The 19,984-nt window shown below is 42.6% G+C and overlaps 2 protein-coding genes across 3 annotated transcripts in view; one reads left to right on the forward strand and one right to left on the reverse strand.

Annotated features, from left to right (window-relative positions):
- Positions 1-8,594: 8,594 nt before the first annotated feature.
- Positions 8,595-13,757, reverse strand: MPZ (myelin protein zero). Its single transcript, XM_077156687.1, is given in 6 exon segments — positions 8,595-9,831; positions 9,993-10,053; positions 10,182-10,317; positions 10,558-10,771; positions 11,057-11,223; positions 13,536-13,757. Coding segments are annotated over 6 exon segments (1,092 nt in total). The 5' UTR covers positions 13,756-13,757; the 3' UTR covers positions 8,595-9,537.
- Positions 13,758-17,020: 3,263 nt separating this feature from the next.
- SDHC (succinate dehydrogenase complex subunit C) overlaps positions 17,021-19,984 on the forward strand; it is a 54,791-nt gene continuing 51,827 nt past the window's right edge. The window contains exon 1 of one of the 2 annotated variants that reach the window (XM_077156690.1): positions 17,021-17,148. Coding sequence is in view for 1 of the 2 variants with exons in the window: in XM_077156689.1 (XP_077012804.1) it covers positions 17,129-17,148 (20 nt within the window). In the remaining variant the exon portion in view is untranslated. The remainder of the gene's footprint in view (positions 17,149-19,984) is intronic. The other variant, XM_077156689.1, reaches the window with a different exon arrangement.

Genomic DNA, 19,984 nt, shown 5'->3' on the forward strand with positions numbered 1-19,984 from the left:
ATTGAGTTTGAGGAGTAATTAATTTATCCAAAGATGGATACAATGACTGTTGACCTAGTTGAAGTACTGTGAAAAGTTCTGCGCTTGCCGCCTGCTCTTTTTGACCTTAACTTCGTGTCTCCCTAAGCCAGTCCCACACGTGAATATTTGTATAATTTCCTAGAGTCAGAGTTGCAAATTCACATGTCAAGAGTGCTCAGGTAGATAAGGAAATTAGAAAAGTGAGAATGCAGGCCCATCTAATCAATTTTCAGCTCAGCGTTGATTGTTAGCCTGTGTCAATCAAATGCAGCATTAATTTGAATAAATAAACATACACTGTCGGGGATAAGCAAAAGATGTCTTCCAAGTTGTTGCTGTTTCTGCTTTAAAGCTAATTCCTGTGTTTCTCAAATAGTGTGGGGAGGGAAACAGAAGAATGTGTTTCAAGGAAGTCAGTAGATAAAGTGTTGCCAAAAGTAGGAGACCGCCAATGATGTTGGAGGTAGTTGAGAGGATGAGAAAGATTCAAAGTGGTCACTGGGTTTGGCGAAGAGGTTGACCTTAATGCTCTTTGACAAAAACAGTTTCTGGGTAGTTAAGGGGGAAGGAGCATGATTGGAGTGGACTGAAGAGAGAATGAGAGTTACTGGAGATAATACCCTAGATTTGTTCAAGTTTTGTATAGAGAAAAAGAAATAGGGCAGTAGGTGGAAGGAGGAATAAAGCAATATTAGAATATCTTAAATTTAGGAAGATATTTCCTACGTGTTGTATTTTTCACCATGATTACCAACTGTTTTTCTGATTTTGTTTATAGTGGATATTGCTATTAGAGGTCAAAGGTTTTATGTAAGTCCTTTATAATTTCTGAATTTCCTGTTTTGCTTAAATTAAGCCCTTCCCCATTTGAGGATTACAAATTCTTATTTCCTTCTATTTGTAATCTTTTATTTTTTACATTTAGACTTTAGTTTTGTATATAGTGTGAGATAAAGATCTTACTCTGTTTTTTTCTAGATGCATAAGCCAATTGTGCCAATACATTTTATTAAATAATACATTCGTTTTCTTACTATTGCACTGGAATTCTATTTTTATAATGTAATATGTTCCCACATCCATCACTACGTTTCTGTGCTCTGTATTTTATTCTACTAATCTATTTGGTTAGACCTGACCTACTTGATTACACTAGTTTAAGTTTTTTTCTTTGTATGCTGTATGATGGGGTCACATTTTATTATTTTTCCATGTGAGTATCCTGTTATATTGCAGCATCGTTTATTGAATATTTTTGTTTGTTTGCTAGTTTTTGGTTGTTTCCTTGTTTTTTGGGAAGTACACGGTCCAGGAATCAAACCCTGGTCTCCCACATGACAGGCGAGAATTCTACTACTGAACTACACTTTCAGCCCCTATATTAAGTTTTAATATGTAGTAGAGTGAGCTTCTTCTTATTATTTTTCTTATTCAGATTGTTCCTGGTTATTTCTTGCATATTTATTCAGCCTATGTACTTTAAAGTAGTTAGGTCCAGTTCTAAAAAGAGTCCATTCAGATTCCAGTGGGATGTTTTAAATATGCTACTCATGTGGTTGAAGGCAGACGTTTTTATATTATTGTCTTCCTTAATAGAATAGTACATACGTCTTTGTATTTTTTCAAATTTGAAGTCTTTTAATAGAGTTAGTTTTCTTCATACAAATTCTGTACCTTTCTTGATAATTTTTGGTTTTGTTCTTTTTACTGTGGTGAATGACTTCTGTGCACCATCCCCCTTTCCATTTCTAGCTAGATTTCTAGTCATACATTTCAAAACATTTATCTTATAATCACATTACCAATTTGACTTATGAGTTCAATAGTTTTCTAGTTGAATTGTATGAATTTGATAAAGATACAGTTATACCATCAGCAAATAAAGGAAATTTTCTCTTCTATTCTAATATACAGCTTGTTTTTTATTCTTATTACACAAGCTAAATTCATCAAAACAATAGCAAATATTTTTAGTGGTAATGGAAGTACTGGCTTGTTTTCTATTTTAATGACAATGGCTGTAGTATTTTATATTTGATATCGTATCTGTTCTTTAATTTTTTTTAAATAGTCTTCCTCACATCAAGTCTAGGTAGATTTTTTCTTTTTTTTGACACTTTTGTTATAATTATGTTTTTCTTTCCTCTAGGTTAATATAATGAATTTTATTAGTAGATTTACTAATACTGACTTATTCTTGCATTCCCACAATACATTTTTTCATGGCCATAATTTATTATTTTATTAACTCACTGTTAATAAAAGGCTAATATTTAGAATTTTTGTGAATATTTAAAAATTGGGTTTAATTTTTGTTTTTTATTTTCTTTTTTCTAATTTTTATTAATAAAACCAATCAACATACAATATGAACATTCTTTTTTTGTCACATAGTTGTATATTAATCATCATGATCATTTCTTAGACCATTTGCATCAGTTCAGAAAAAGAAATAAAAAGAAAACAGAAAAAAATTCATACATGCCATACCCCTTACCCCTCCCTTTCATTGATCACTAGCATTTCAATCTACTAAATTTATTTTGACATTTGTTCCCTCTATTATTTATTTGTTTTTAATCCATATGTTTTACTCATCTGTCCATAAGGTAGATAAAAGAAGCAACAGACACAAGGTTTTCGCAGTCACATTGTGAAAGCTGTATCATACAATCATCTTCAAGAAACCTGGCTACTGGAAAACAGCTTTGCATTTTCAGGCAGTTCCCTCCAGCCTCTCTGTTACACCTTTACTAAAAAGGTGATATATGTTTAATGCATAAGAATAACCTTCAGGATAACCTCTTGTTCTGGTTTGAAAGGAAGTATGTCCCCTAAGAAAAGCCATGTTTTAATATAAATCCCATTTCATAAAGGTAGAATAATCTCTATTCAATACTATATGTTTGAAACTGTGATTGGATCATCTCCCTGGTTGATGTGATTTAGTCAAGAATGGTTGTTAAACTGGATTAAGGGACGACATGTCTCCACCCATTTGTGTGGGTCTTGATTAGTTTCTGAAGTCCTATAAAGAGGAAACATTTTGGAGAAAGAGATTCAGAGAGAGCAATGCTACAAAGCAGAGAGTCCACCAGCCAGCAACCTTTGGAGATGAAGAAGGAAAACGCCTCCTGGGGAGCTTCACGAAACCGGAAGCCAGGAGAAGAACCTAGCAGATGATGCCATGTCCGCCATGTGCCCTTCCAGATGAGGGAGAAGACCTGATTGTGTTCACCATGTGCCCTTCCAGCTGAGAAAGGAACCCTGAACTTCATCGGCCTTCTTGAACCAAGGTATCTTTCCCTGGATGCCTTTGATTGGACATTTCTATAGACTTGTTTTAATTGGGACATTTTCTCGGCCTTAGAACTGTAAACTAGCAACTCATTAAATTCCCCTTTTTAAAAGCCATTCCATTTCTGGCGTATTGCATTCCAGCAGCTAGCAAATTAGAACACCTCTCGACTCTGTTTGGAATCTCTCAGCCATTGACACATTTTTTTAAATTGAAAAATTCAGTTCAGTTTATTATAGTGTCAAGTAGATTTACAACTATGCACTTATCATTGTGTTGACAAAAGGCCAACATTTAAGGATGTTTTTCTCCAATAAATCTAGCTTTCCAGAATCTTCAATTTAAAATGTTAAAAGTATATAGGCAAAGATATATACCTTATGTCCCCATTGCACATACCTCCTTCCTTGCTATTGTACACCTTGCTGCAAAGGAGAATTGAGTTGGGATAATGCTTTAAGTCATCTGCTTCTCATGAAATTACTTTTGAGTGAAATTTGACAAGAGTTTTCCTTATATGTCTTCTTTACATAAAATATGTAGAAAAAACAGCTCCCATATTCCAAAACCAAATGGGAGATGAACTTTCATCAAAGGTAAAGTTAAATATCATGTAGTGTTCACATACAATATGACCAGTAGCTGTCTAACTATTTTGGACAGTGGGAAATAATTTAAAAAGTTCAAAAGTGACTCAGCATATGACACTCTTCTCAAAAATAGAAGAAAACCATAAACAATGTTGGGAAAGTGTTTTACATTTCCAATGAAATTCTATTCCATTGATCTATTTGGAAGGTTGTCTTCAACTTATTTGGCTTTAGTCCATAAGCTATAATTGGTTCAATCATATAAAGGACCACTTTTATGTTAAGCCTGCAATTTATAACAATGGATAGCAAGAAAGTCTTTTTTAATTTACTCTAATAATTGTGCAGGGATGAGCTGGCCAAAAAGAAAAAAAAAAGATAGTAGTAGCATTCAGTCCTTCTATTCAGTCTTCCTAAATTATTTTGACACTTTATTTTGTCTCATTTCTCTCTTCTCCCTTTTGGTCGAAAAGGTTTTCTCAATCCCTTGGTGCTGAGACCCAGCTCATTCTAGGATTTCTGTCCCACATTGCCAGAAAAGTCCACACCTCTGGGAGTCATGCCCCATGTAAAGAGGGGGAGGGTAGTGAGTTTGCTTGTCATGTTGGCTGAGAGGGAGAGGCCACATCTGAGCAACAAAAGAGGTTTTCTTGGAGGTGACTCTTAGGACTAATTTTAAGTAGGCTTAGCCTATCCTTTGTGGGGTTAAGTTTCATATGAACAAAATCCAAGACTGGGGGCTCAGCCTATAGCTTTGGTTGTCCCCATTGCTCGTGAGAATATCAAGGATTCTCTACTTGGGGAAGTTGAATTTTCCCCCTTCCTCACCATTCTCCCAAGGGACTTTGCAAATACCTTTTAATTCACTGTTCAAATCCTTCTGGGATTTATCGAGGCATCACTCTGGACAAACCTACAAAATCTCATGCCCTACTCAAGGTTCCATGTACTTATGGTGTTCAATTAAGCTGTCCATATAAGTTATAATAGGAAATGCACTAGTAAAAATATAAATTTTGTACCAAATAAACATTTTTTGCTTTAGTCTCACACATAAGTTAAAGTTTTAAAATATCAATTATCATCTATTTTCAACACCCTGCATTATTGACACTCCTTTGTTCTTTCTCATGCAAACCATTTTTAAATTTGCACATTTAATCACTATCATTATATACTCTAGGCATTCCTAGGTTATATCATTTCAGTCTTTATTGTCTATCTTTCCTTCTGATGTCATTTGTGCCCCCAGCCCTCCTCCCTCTATCATTCTCACATTCAGCTTCATTTACTGTACTAACATTATTGTATTACAGTTAGGTAGTATTGTGCTATCCATTTCTGAATTTTTACAATCAGTCCCATTGCACAATCTGTATTCCTTCAGTTCTAATTACCCAATATCTACCCTATTTCTATCTCCTGATGACCTCTGTTCTTAACTGAAATTATCCAAATTCATTCATTAACGTTAGTTCCTAGCAGTGAGACCATACAGTATTTGTCCTTTTGTTTCTGGCTAATCTCACTCAGCATAATGTCCTCAAGGTCTATACATGTTGTTACATACTTCATAACTTTATTCTGTCTTATAGTTGCATAATATTCCATCGTATGTATATACCACAGCTTGCTTAGCCACTCATCTGTTGATGGGCATTTTGGCTGTTTCCATCTCTTTGCAATTGTAAATAATGCTGCTATAAACATTGGTGTGCAAATGTCCATTTGTGTTTTTGCCCTTATGTCCTCTGAGTAGATACCCAGCAATGGTACTGCTGGATCACATGGCAATTCTATACTTAGCTTCCTGAGGAACCGCCAGACTGCCTTCCACAGCAGTTGTGCCATTTGACATTCCCACCAATAGTGAATAAGTGTGCCTCTTTTCTCCATATCCTCTCCAGCACTTGTCATTTACTGTTTTATTGATAATGGCCATTCTGGTGGGTGTGAGATGATATCTCATTGTGGTTTTGATTTGCATTTCCCTAATAGCCAGGGAAGTTGAGCTTTTTTTTCAGCTCTTCATTTGACGCTTGCCTTGGCTATGTAGTACAATTTTTTTTTTAACTTTTAATTTTTTGTCTTTATGTGGTACAATTTTTAAGATTGAACGTTCCATGCAATCGTTTCACCTCCAGGAGAAAACTTCCTTTTCTTTGTTCCTTTTCCAGGAATCTTGTTCTGTTTATTTTGGTTTTGCCTGTATAATTTTTTTTTTTAACTGTCCTTTCATTGTCTCTAGCTGCTTTTGCCTGGAGGGCAGATTCTGGGAGGAGGGTCACTCAAACAGGACTTTCCCAAGTCAGTATTTCCCAGCCAAAATAGGATCAGGATCCCATGAAGGGGGCATAGGTTGGCTCCAAAGTGCCCCACAGAGAAGATCAAGAAGGATACCAAAAATCTCTTTTATGGCTTCCCAAGGCTCTGCTTTCCTGGCTTGCCCTGCAAATGCAGCCCTTTACATGTCATCCCCCAGAGCCCTGAGGAAGCACTGCGGCTTTAACTCTCTACTGCCTCAGCCCTGCCTGGGATAGGGTTAAAACAATGGCTACTGCCACCTTTGTCCAGGGCAGGTTGAAACAATAGTTCAGAGCCAGAGACATGAATTCTCTAATTAAAACTGTGATCAGTGATCATCATGATCAATCCTGTTCTTGGAGAAGAGGATTTTTACGTCCCTTTCTGCCATGAGTGAGCTAGCCAGGGTCTGGACCCCAAGGCAGCCTGCTGCAACAGTGGGAGCTGGGCGCTGGCAGCTACCTGCATGGAGAGAACAACACACTGTTCTTTACCATGATTTATTCCCTCTTTCTCCCTCTCTTCCCTGGATACTGAAAAGTGTTTATCTGGCCTCCAGAGCCCCAGAACAGTTGTTTCGGGCAGTTTCTGCCTGTTTAATAGCTCTTTTGGTGGGAGGACTGAATCAGAACTTTTTATTCCACCACCTTCCCTGGAAGTCCATTTTTTCTTTTAAAAGAAGTGGAAAACACTCTTTGAAATAAATGGAGGCATTCTGGGTTTTGGCAAAGTTCGTGTTAAAAATAAATCTGCAGCCTCTTAACAAAAAATTATTTGTGAGAGTCTTGTTTTTCTGTCATTAGTGACTTCCAGGGGAAATGATATATACATACATGCATATTTTTTCCATAATCATTTAGGAATTACAGGATATTAATGGTGTACATACATCACTGTTGATAGTATACCTAAAATGGCATACCACCTATTTTGGTTATCAAAGTTCAATCAACCAGCTGCAAAGACTGCAATAACTCAATTCAGTCAATTCTGACCCTAACTACCTGGAGTTAGGCCAGACTCCACAGGATAAGGGCACTCCTCTGTAAGACTATCCTTCAGGTACCAGGTGCAAGTTTAGGGGCACAGGCCACCTGCACTCCTGACCAACTGGCTGCAAATGTGGGGGTTCCCAGCACTCCCTCAGGTTCGACAGTTCACTAGAACGATCCACAGAACTTACAGTTATAGTTTCATTATAGTAAAAGGATACATTTAGGGGGAAACCAAAAGAAGATACACATAGGGCAAGGCCTGGGAATGTCTTAAGCACAAGTTTCTGTTTCTCTCCACATGGAGTCAGAACACATCATCCTCCTGGCCCAAAGATGGGTCTTATCAATTGTGGATAAATTTATATGTCATCTAATTATGTAGGCATGATTGATAGCATCAGTGTCCACAGGGCTGAACTCAATCTGTAGCACCCTTCCTCTCTCAGAGGTCTGAGAGGTGGGCTGGGATGACGTGGGTTGAAGCTCCAAATCCTTAATCACATAGCTGGTCTTCCTGGTGGGGCCAGCCCTTTCCCCTAATTCTGCAGGTCTGGCTGGCCACTCCCCGTCATCTTGTTAATATAAGAGCAATCAGGTCTTGGGCCCATCAAGGACGAAAGACACTAATGAAATTCCAAAGAGTCAGAGTTTGTGTCCCCATGAACTGAAGACAAAGACCAGCCAAGTTTTTCATTATTCCATACCACTAAACAAAGTTGTTTTTTTTGGGGGGTGGTGGTGGTGCATGGTCCAGGAATCGAACCTGTGTCTCCCACATGAAAGGCAGGCATTCTAACCACTAAACTACCCGTGCACCCAGTTGTTGGTTTTTTAAATAGAGGTGAATGGGATCTGTGCTAGTCTGTAGACTCCTCTAAGTGAGAACTAGCAACATCTTTAAGGGTGCTGACCTTTACTATCTCTTAATTGCATATCAGTTTATACAGAATCTCATTTGATTCTCATAAAAACCCTGGGAATTAAGCAGGGCAGGTATCATTATCTCAATTATTTACAAATATGGAACAAAGTTACCAAAATCAAGGAACTTGTCCTGAATTCAGATTCTGGTGAAGGGGGATTCTTGTGTTTTAACTGGTGTAAACACAGAGCCTGTCGCATGCCTTAAAATTTAGTATAAGATCATTGGCTATTTATTGACTGAATGAATGCATCTTACAATCCTATTTTGGAGGTCTTACCACTGTATATGCCCATAAACTATATATCTGCCCATACCATAAAACTGAACTCTTGAAAGTTGAAACCAGCTAATGAGGAGGGGTGGGGGATGAAAGACCTGGGAGAAGGTGGAAGGTTGGCAATGGGATGAGGGACAGAGATTATTCCCTGAAGGATGAGGGAATGAGAGATGGACACAGCAACTTCTGGAAATGTCAGTGTTTATTAAACATTTAAGGAAATTTGGGGTTTGAGAAGAAATATATAGAATGTAGAAAAAAATCCTAAGAGTCCCCTGTGGCTGAGAGTGCAGCCTCTTCTTCCCTTTCCTCCCAATTTCCCATTTTTTTCCTGCTTTCTGTTCGGTTGTTTAAAAGCCATTTGTTAAGGCTTAGTTCATTTGTCTTCTACCCCCTGACCTGTGAAGTTCTATTGTCCCTCTCTTCTTCCCCAAGATCTTGAGTCCCAGAACTGTGCTCCAGAGCGGTCAGGGGGCACCAATCCTGTAGCTGACACTGAAGATCAGGGGCCCTTTTTCCAGGGCTGGCTCTCCATTAAGGACTTAATGGGGGGTGGGAAATTGCAAAAGCCACATGACGTCATTGGTCCTCAGTCATGGGGGAGAGGAGGCAGAGCATGGACATAAGTAAAAAAAAAAAAAAAGGCATGGATTAAAAAATAAAAATTATCAACAACCTAAATAAACCCTGAAGGGGAGTCTGATCTGGGTGTTAGCTCTGGGGACCGAGTATGGGACTGAGCCACCTGATAGAGGGCAGGGAGGAGCCGGACAGGAAAGAGCCAGAGGGACGGGTTGGGTGGTGCAGGGGAAGAGAAGGCCAGGTGGCTTGGGGGGGGGAGGCGGGATCAAGGTCCCTTTCTTCTCGGTGCCCAAGAGATAGGCACCAAACACACAGTCCTTGGGGTTGAAGTCAGGGCTAGGATCTGTCCCTGGGCTCCCAAAGGGCCAGGGGGTGAAGGGGGGCAGAATATGAGAGCGTAGGGAATGAAACTTGGAATGAAACTTACATCTCAAGGGGATGTGCGGGGAGGGCAGGGCTGAGGGGCAGGGGAGGAAAGCACCTAGACTGGGGATAAGAAGCGCCTAGGTCCCCGTGCTCGGGCAGGGCCTGTGGGGGGCGGATGGTCACTTGTTCGAGTCCAGGCCCATCATGTTCTTGAGGGTGTTCTTGAGGCTGGTTCTGCTGGGGGACTTGACAGCGGGCCGGAGCTCCGAGCTCTGCTCATCCTTTCGTAGCTCCATCTCGATGACCACCACCCGAGCGCCTTTGGACGGCTCCGCCCCTGTCCCCCGACCCCCCGCCCGGCCCGCTAACCGCTATTTCTTATCCTTGCGAGACTCCCCCAGCCCTTTGGCCTTCTTCTCACTGGCCGCTTTGGTGATTCTGGTGTGGTCCAGCATGGCATACAGGACTGGCGTCTGTTGGGGGGTGGGGGGAGAAGGGGGAGGCAGGGAGAGGATGTGCACACATCAGTCACCGGTCCGGTGGGTTTGCCCTTCTCCACTCCACCCCTCGCTGAGGCCCGACTGCTGCCTGGCTTCTCCTCCCCAAGTTTATCCAGGCACCAGGTTGCGCTAACCTGCCGGCCACGCTTAGCTGAGTCCTTTCCGGGCTTGTGCAATTTCCCCTTCTCCATGGCACTGCAGGAATAAAAGGGGGCTGTGCATTTGGCCCAGCCACGACCCCTGGGCCCCGCCCCCCGAGTAGTCTCCGCCCAGATTGGTGAGGGTGGGGTTGCGGGAGGGGGGAGCCAGGCTCCGCCCCTTACCTGAGCCTTCTTTGTAGGGCCGCCTGTCTACGCAACCAGCAGTACCGTATCAGGTAGAAAAGCAGCAGCAGCAGCAGTACCAACCCCAGGACACCTCCAATCACGGCTCCCAGCACCACTCCGTATCTAGTTGGCACTGGGAAGAGAAGAGAAAAGAAATGAGGGCATGAGCTCTTTGCCAAGCCCCACACCTATTCCCTGCGGTTGAAGATATAGGACTCAGAGCCGAGCCTTCGGCCTGCCCTCCCAGAGCTTGAAGGTCTCTAGACCAGGCTTTTTTTTTAAATTTTTCATTTTTCCCTCAGCCTCTTAGCTCTGACCTTTCAAAGCCTTGGGTTACCTTGTACTGCCTCCCCATCCCCTGTCCCTCTCACACCTTTTTCAAAGACGTAGAGCGTGACCTGAGAGGTCTTGCCCACTATGTCTGGTGGGTTTTTGACATCACAGGTGAAAGTGCCATTGTCACTATAGTCCAGGTTGTGTATGACAATGGAGCCATCCTTCCAGCGAGGGTCCCCTACCCACTGGATGCGCTCTTTGAAGGTCCCCACCTCGTCGATGTAGGGTTGCCCCTTGGCAAAGTGGAAGATCTATGGAGAATGAGAAGTACGAATCCTAGTGAGAACTGGGCTGTCAAAGCTTAGTTCCAGCCTCAAGGAGTGAGACCCTGGGCCGGAGAGGGTGGTGCTGGGGGAGGGGAGATAGTGTAGACAGACCCTGGCCAGGACGAAAGAGGTGGCCACTTACCTCGCCAGAGTTATGAGGTTGTGACTCAAAGGATTTCTCAGTCCAGGTTCTCTTTTCAGCTGTCCTTTGAAGCACCCCTTTCTGCCTCCCTTCCAGTTACCCAGTCCAGGACTCCCCCAGGTGCTCACCGAGATGGCATCGCGGCCCCCTTCTGGTTGGTAGCGCCAGGTGAAGGAGATATCATCTGAGACCCACTCGCTGGACCAGAAGGAGCAGTGTAGGGTCACCTGGGAGCCCACAGCACCGTGGACCTCCCTGTCCGTGTAAACCACAATGGCCTGGGCAGGAGACAGCACTGCAAGCACAGAGTGGGATCAGATACACGGTGGACCCAGCGCGGGGTGCAGAGGAAGACAGCTCAACAGGGAGTCACGGGCGGAGTCACAGGACAGAGGCAACTGCAAAGATTGCGACAGACGTGACCAATTCTGAGGCCCAAATTCCTGGACTAACTAAATAGAAGAGCATAAATCCTATAGCAGTTCAAGGTCTCCAGCATGTTCTGTAAAGGAAATGAAATCAGCAGTAACAGAATTTTCCTGTAGACTTCCAGAGGTTGGATTCTGTCTCTGAGTCTCACTTTCCCTTAGACATAGGCTTTAAATTCTGTTTTTTTTTTTTTTGACGTGGGCAGGCTCTGGGAATCAAACCCAGGTTTCTGGCAAGGCAAGTGAGAATTCTGCCACTGCGCCACTGTTGCAGTGCCCTAGGCTTTAAATTTTTAAACATCAATTCATTATAAATTGTTCAGGTAGAACATATTGCATTTTTCTTTTGATTCAATCTAGGTAGAGATAAAACTAAAGTCTCCCTTGACACCCCAAACCTTTCTTTTAGTCTCCTCTCAGATAAAACCACTGTTATCAGTTTGGTGTGTGTCTTTTTCTTCTGCATTAAATTCAACATCTCAAGATATATAAGTACGTATAAGAAATAGTTTTTTTCTGTGGAGCTTTTTCCTTCTTCTTCACAATGTTACATTATACTCTTTTTTTTCTCCCTATGCATCTGGAGGAGCTTTCCACATTGATCCATATAGATTAATCTTATTTTTGACAATGACCTAGTATTTCACATGGCAAACTCAAATTTCATGCAGAAAAATAATAGAATAGCTGAAGAATGTCTTCTTCCCTGATCCAACTCTCCTTCACTGCTGAATTCTCAGAGAGGGAAGCCCCATACCTGCTGCTCAGGGAAGTTGTGGTAGAGAGAAGGCCCCAGGCCCAGAGCTCAGATGACTCTGACTATGAGTGCTCTGTGGTTCTACCCTTCTCACACTCTTCTGGGCCATTCTGGCCTAATGCCACTCCCGAGACCCACCCACACAAGGAAGGCCATTCCGGGGAGATTATGTCTGTGGGCTGGCCCCTCAGTGGGGGTGACTGTAGACCCTTTTGTTCTACAGAAGGTGAAAGAGGCAACCAGTCAAATAGAGCCCCATTGTCTGACTAGTGTTGGGGGCTCATGTCACCTCCACTCATTGTCCTGAATCTCCCACTCACTCACCCCCTGGGATCTCAGACTTAGAGCTTCCTGGGAATCCCAGGTGTACAAAGGGAACTTATTAATTACATCTAACTTCTATTCCTCCTATCATAATATGAACCACTACCCTTCTCAGTTCTGCTCAGTGGTTCTACAAGTGGGACAGATGCCAGGACAGCACTCTCCCCCTGCTGTATTCTGAGATTCCCTCTATTTCCCTCACTTCTATCCTTACCATTTTCGAGTGTTGTCCAACTTCCTTCTTCTCCAACTTCCTATACTTAACCTATGCCTCAGGTTAGTCTAATACAGCCTAGGAGAATCTGCGTTCCAGATTTCGGACTCAAGGAGCTGACAGCAAAGAACCTTGGGTAGTCTAACCAGCCCCCTCCCTTGTCCTCCCAGCTTGCCTACTGCTCACCCAGTGTGCTAGGCTTCAGGGCAGTTCAGAGAAGGGAAGGATCCATCCAAATAACCCTGCTTTGACCTTTTCTTGCTCACTCAACATCTGCCAGGGGACAAGGAAGAGGCTGGTCAATTTATGAAAGAAGACAGCTTTAAAAGGCAAGATCCTAGAAGCTCATAGAATCTCCCTTCTTCTCCATGCATCCACATAATAGTCAATGGAGCCACAGAGAGAAACCGAGGCATTGAGAGACATAGGATCTGAAAAGCTGGAACTAGAAGCCTTGGGTTCCCTCTCTTAGATTACATTCCCTGCCTTTTATTTTCTAGGGAAACTAAGGTTAGGAACCTCCTTCAATGCTAGGGGATGAATGCGAACCAGGACCCAGGTGTCTGGTCTCTGTCCTTCCATGCTCTAAACCTGTTTACTACAAGGCTCTCAGCACGGCTCTGTGGACATGTTACTGGTTTTCTACTTGGGTCCAGACACACCCACCTCAGGGAAACTCTCCCTTCACAGCTTCCCTCCAAACTATACTTTCTTCTCTGTCTGAATATAACATCCCCTGCTTGCTCTGCTGGCTCTTTCTTTGACTGTAGTGAGGAGGGAGAGGGCATGCAGCAAAGGCAAAATTGGATAGGACCTTGAAGTGGGAAGGTTGCTAAGAGACAACCTGAGTCCCAGGGCTCCCAGACTAGGGTAGCTCCACTTACCCAAAGAGGAGAAGAGCAGCACAGCCAGGATAGGGCTGGGGCTGGACGAGGGAGCCCCAGGAGCCATAGCTGGGGCAGGGGCTTGGGCCCGGAGCGTCTGCGGGGTTAGGAGAGTGGGGGACAAGGAACTGAGCGGGGGCTCCTGGAACCTGCTTAAAATCCCCCAGGGCCCCAGCAGGAGGGGGCTGTTCAGAGCCAGTAACCAATTGCAGCCTGGCATGTGCAATTGAGAGGTGGCAGGGAGGGGAGCAGATTGCAGGGAGCAGAAGGGGTATTGTGTCCTCTGGGTGGAGGGGTGCTGGGGGGGCACATACCACTTCATACACAGAGGGCTTTGTGTCCACTGGCCTTCCCCTGCCCTAGGCTGGAATGTTGGGGTGGGGGTGAGGGTAAGGGAAAGGGACAGAAAAAGGGACACAGGCACACTTCTCTGAGGGATACAAGGACAGGAGAACCTAAGATCATGAAAAGTGATTCCTCCCTACCCTGCTTGACTGAGTGAGAGAGAGGCTTCCCTAGAGCTCTAGGGACTAGAGGCATGCTTCCCCAGAGAACTTTGAAAATGGGATATTCCTTGCTATCCTGACTACCATGGGTTGAATTACAGGCTTCTTGAGACGACCAGGTCTGTTAGGAGTCATTTTTTTCATCTCTCTGCATCCTGAGTGTTTCTTCCCAGGTAGAAACTTTTCTCCACTGGGAAATTTCCTGGGAAGAAGCCCCTGACCTTTCTCTCTTTGTCACGAAGTTCTTCAGTGGCTCATGTTGCGGTTTAAGACTATTTCAATTTAAAGCAAGCCAACAAAAATTTAATGAGTGTCAGCTATAAGTAAGGTAAGGGGGTGGGTGTGATAGAGGTATCACAAGGAGTTCATAATCTAGTTTGGGGAGGTGGAGAAGGGAAGATCAGAGGAGAAACCCAACAACAACCAAGTTTAACAAGCCACAATGCTTTCTATAGCAGAATAATGAACAAAGTGCTGGCAGCACAAAGGAGGGCACACAGCTGCAAAATCAGGAAGATTGAGTAAATTATGTAAAAGAGATTAAAAACAAAAATAAATTTTTTTTTAGTAACTGAAACTGAGAGGAAGGAGTACTCATTTATAGAAGGCGATATTAGATATGTACCAACCTTGAAGTATGTATGCCATTTTTAAAAAGCCACTTTAAGGGGAGGATATCCAGGCAGAGAGCAGCAAAAACAAAGAGGTGAAGAGGTGGTGTGTGTGTGTTAGATTTGTGGAGTACTGGGCATATTTAGGGTAGATCTTGGACCATCTGCCTTAACTTGATTTCAGGGAACTTGAAGGGAGATAGTAAGAAACAGGTCCGGCTAGGAAGATTGCAGCCAGCCTGTGATGGGCCTTAAATGACAGGCTAAGGAGAGTGGATTTAATTTACACCATCAGAATCTCCTGAAGGTTTTGAAGTAGGAGCAGGAGTAGGGGTATCTGCATGGCTAGAGTCAAGTTTTAAGACAAATTTGACCAAAAAAGTCTTTCAGGTTAGAACTCTCCTGACTGTTGCTTCCTCTCTTCCTCCTTGGGACCATCTGAAATGGTTTTGCTTCTCCAGACCCTCTTATCCACCTACCTGAACTTGTTTCTCCTTGTACTTTCTTCCTCCTTCCTCTCATGGCAGGCCTTATTTTTTCCCTAGAATGCTGCTTACTTTTAAGGTGAGTCCTTGTATTAATGGCTTGATTTTATGTTTGGTTCGAATTTGATTAATTCCCATCAGTTATGGGCTGAGGGTTATTTGAGGGGGGAGGCCACTCATTCCTATGCTAAACCACTGCAGGCTCCTAATGCTGAAGGCACAGTCTCTTGGCATGCCAGACCACAGTTCTGGTGAATTCACTGATAGATTCTGTGATTAGTATGGGATTGGGGTTGTGGAACTCTAAACACAGCACTTGATCGTAAACCCCACAAACAAAATCTTCACCATCAACAAATCTTTCCAGTATGTTGTGCACAATACTTGAAGTCTTAGCAAGCCGCCCCTCACACCTAGGTGTAAGTAATCACTTTCTCTATATCCACAATCCCTTTTACCCATATCCTTTTCATGGGAGTGCTACTATCTTTGTAGTATTTTATTTCTTTTTATATCGATCCTGATGAGGCTAGAAGTTATTTGAGGACAATATACACCTCTGTATCTTTGTTTACCCTACAGCACCTGTCTAAGACTCTGACACAAAGTCAAAATGCATTTGTTAAATGAAGTTATTTAAAGAGCTAAGTGAAAGAGGCATTTATGGGATTTGTTAATGTGAAGCTCCAGAGGGCCAAACTAGGATCAATGCCTGGAAGTTCAATAACAGAAAACTGTAATTTAATATAACAACTTTCTAATGATTAAGTTGTTCACTAAATGAGGTTTGTTGTTTGGGGTGATGAGGTATCATTGAATGTTTTGGAACAAAGGCTTGAAGAAAATGTCAAAGACGTTGCAGAGGATCCTGGTCCTTGCATTGGCTAGAAGATTGGGCTGGAGAGCCTCGAAAGTCTGTACTAATCCTCATGTTTATGAAAAGCACTTTCTTTGTCAAGCATTATAGAAATGCAAAATAGTATTATCTGATGCAGTAATAAATGCATTTGTGCTATTTAAATCCTGAAAGGAAGAGTGCAGGAGTGTGAAACATTACTCTATATGAGTATGTGTTATGTAGAATAGGAGTTGCTCTGGCTATTCCCTTCAGTCCTCCACATCCCTCCCCCACCCAAAGAAAGGCTCAAGAGTTTTGCTGTTTTGTTCACTGCTCACGTGCTTTTTATTCCTTAAGCAGTTAAGTGTCCTGCAATTAATTTCTGTGCTTGGGTTTCTCAAAATTGTGTTATTTATGTATATGAATGTGTATCTATATGTATAAATACATAGATGTATATAAAATGACCCCACCCCCACCCCGGGTTCTTCTGTCTGTGGGTGTCGCCCACACAGCATTGAAACATGGAACAAGGGAGCTTTATCTTTGGCTAGTGGGCCTTTAGTAGCATGAAGCTATTCGAAGTGGTTGGAAGAGACTCTGTCCTCACAGATGGCCTGTGAGGTTCTCTCCCTCCTGGCATCTCTTTACAACATCCAATTCGAGTCTCAGCTTGCGTATTTCTGTGCGGGTGAGCGAGAAGAACCGGTGGGGGCCCAAAGGATCTTTGCCCTTGGGTGTTTCAGCTGGCATACCAGGACGTTTTCTGGCCGACTTAGGGGCGAAAAACCAGACTGAGAAATCTTCAGTGCAGAATGTGGGCAAATCGAGTATTAGGTAGTGGGATACAAATTGAAAACCTACGCCAGTAAAACGTAGATTGCAGATTTTGAGCCAGCGGCACTTAGGTCAAAAGCCTTATAACCTCCGGTAAAAGTCAGCCGAAGGAGGCGAAAAACAAAACAAAACAACGAAGAAAACCGGCAAGCCATTCCCGCGGGATTGAGCTGGAAAGACTCCAGACGGCGAGCGCGTCCGAAAGCCTTTAGAGAGGCTGCCGTTGTCACGTGACAGGAGCCCCGCCCCTTTCTCCTCCTCCGCCTTCGGGTCGCCGGGCCGCTTGGCGTCACTTCCGTCCAATCTGGAGCTCAAGATGGCTGCTCTCCTGTTGAGGTGACTTTGGTGTGGGGCTGGGAGTCGGTGCCTGCGGCCCTCGGGAGACCTCAAATGGCCCCTCACGTCTTTCTGGCAGCGGTGTATCCTGTGCTTGGCCAGAGAAAATACCCGTGGGTGTGGAGGCCCGCGCGCCCTGGCATTGTAGGGACTCCTCAGCTCCCCAGCCGTCCCGCATCGCTCCATTTGGTTTCGGGGTCACTGGCTGTTCTCTTTCTTCCTCTGCATGGAGGGGCGGCGTGGCTTTCGCCCCTCCTATTTTCCCCACCTCTTCTGTTTCTTTCCCAAGCTGCCTTTCCGGTCTCACCCAGAATCGGCTTCCAAGAGAGTAAATAGCTTTATTTCATGTGAGGTCAGCGGACCATGGATTCCACAGTTCCGAGATCCTATTTAGGAATGGGCCTCGAGGAGGGAGATCTTAGCGTACTTTGCTTTTGTTTCTAATTCTTGCAAGCAGTAACCGCTACTGGCAGTACGTGGACCTTGTCCGGGTTCCTAAAGGTCTGGGGCAGAGTGCAGGAGGCCTGGACACCTGGGGGCTGGAGATCAGCGGTAGCGCTCAGGGCGATTGCTCCGTTGTGTCAGAGTAACCTTGAGAATTCAGTTTTAGTTTCTTTTTACTGCGGAGGTTGGGGTGGGGTGCTGTGGGGGTGGCGGAGGGAGGGGGTTGGAGGAAGAGGTGCCCCAGTTTTTTTCTACAGGGTCTGATCATTGTCGGGATAAATAAACAAGGATTTCTTACATTCTGAAATGTCCACCGTCCAGGTTTCATTTTCTACTCAGATTTTCTTAGCCATACAAACTTCAGACTCGCCTGTTAAAAATCCCAGCATAGTTTTGTGCCGCCCTAATTTTTTTTTTAATTTTTATTTTAGTAACATATATACAACCTAAAATTTCCCTCTTTAACCATATTCTGTGCCAGCTCTAATTTTAGAAACTATTTGTTATGGAAAGTTAGCTTTAATGCTGTTAAGATCTCAATTTCTGATTTCCCCAAATACCTTCTCATTTCTTTTTCCACTTCAATCACGCAGATTAAAAATAGGGGGACTTTATTTCTTTGTGACAAAATGATTCCTCTTGGAGTTGAGATCAGGAATGGATTATATGTTAACCCTTCATTTTCTCTTTTCCTTTTATCTCCATGTCTTGCTTTCTAAGGTATGCCAGGGACAGTCTTGTCAGAGCTTTTTATTCCAGGTGGTTTCAGCATAATTGGATTTTTTTTTAATTCCTTGCTATATCATATTTTGGTAGATGTCAGGATTCGTTGATGGAATTAACATTGTTGGTTCCAAACAGTTCATTTTAGGGTTTTCAGGTTTATTGTTTAGAAGGCAAGGGTCATCATATTCATTAAGTATGTCCAGGCAGTATTATTTTTATTTGGGTCTCACAGCCCCCACTAAGATTCAGTGCCAAAAAATATTTTTCATTAGTGGTAATGGAATCTGCAGCCCTTAGGGAAGAGCACCTCGTGTTCTTACAAGGGCTTTTTTAAGAGGATAAATAGGGAAGTAGTGTCACTAATTCCATTTATTTCGAGTAAGTCAAGGTCATCAATTCCATGACTGTGTTTTCCTCTTTGAAAACTGAAAATAGTAATGATTGAACCCACTTAAGAAAAATAGCGGTTAATTTTTTTTTTAATTAAAGACGGATTTACAGAAGTCATACACAAAATACAGTATTCCCATATACCACCCTGTTATATATATATTTTCTGGCATTTTTTATTTATTTGAGAAGTTATAGGTTTGCAGAAAAATCATGTATAAAATAAAGTTCCCAATACCACCCTATTATTAACACCTTGTACCATCCAGTTATTAACAACTTGCATTGCTGTGATACATTTGTTAGTTGATGAAAGCGCATTTTTATAATTGCACTAATAACTATAGGCCATGGTTAACTTAGAGTTCACTGTATGTGTTTTGCTGCTGCAAGTTTTATTCTCATACCACAGGTTCAACCTAAAATTTCCTCTTTTAACCACGTTCAAATATAAAATGTAGTTAATATTTTTAATGCTTGACTAATTAAGAAATGCTAATTGTGAGAGCCATATATCATGGCTTTTTAATAGTGTCCTATATTATATATGCTTCCTAAGCAGTTCATGGACCAACCAACTATGGTTCTTAACAGCCCCAAGTAATATAAACTCCAGTGGCACTCATTCAAGGAATGATTTGCCAAAGCCAAGAAGGAGGTAGAGAATTAAGCTCAGAACAACTAGACTTCTATATAATAATTATATAGTAATGTTCGTGCTGCTTAACTACAAACAGTCACTAAGCATCTAGACAGGCAAATGTCATATTATATTAAATGTCATATTAAATTATGTGAGACACCTTTAAAAAATAAACTTTCACTCTAAATTCATGCGACTACTTTTTAAAACAAGCACTACCCATTTACAGACCATTTTTTGAGCCTTTTTTATGTGCCAGACATTATTAAAGGTGCTATGGATATAAAATATCTCAGTCCTATCCTTAAGTTGAATAGGGGAGGTAAATAAATAGATTAATTATTAAGCACCATAATGAATGTTGATAAGAGATAACAAGTGGTGTGGGAGCATGACAAGTAAAGCAAGGGAAGCTAAGAAAATGGTGACGTTGCCATGCAGAGTTGTTGGGTTCCAGTTGGAGAACAGCAAAAGCAAGAGCATGTAGTCAGTCATAAGTAGGCGTGCTCTATTTGGGCAGTGTTCAGTGTGACAGGTTTGACAGGAGGAGGGTGTGGGGAATTTGTGGAGAGTTGTGAGAAGGGACTTGTTTGCCCACAATTTGGAATTTATCTATAAACAATGGGGAACTGT

Source organism: Tamandua tetradactyla, chromosome 4 (genome assembly GCF_023851605.1).
Source record: "Tamandua tetradactyla isolate mTamTet1 chromosome 4, mTamTet1.pri, whole genome shotgun sequence".
Lineage (NCBI taxonomy): Eukaryota > Metazoa > Chordata > Mammalia > Pilosa > Myrmecophagidae > Tamandua > Tamandua tetradactyla.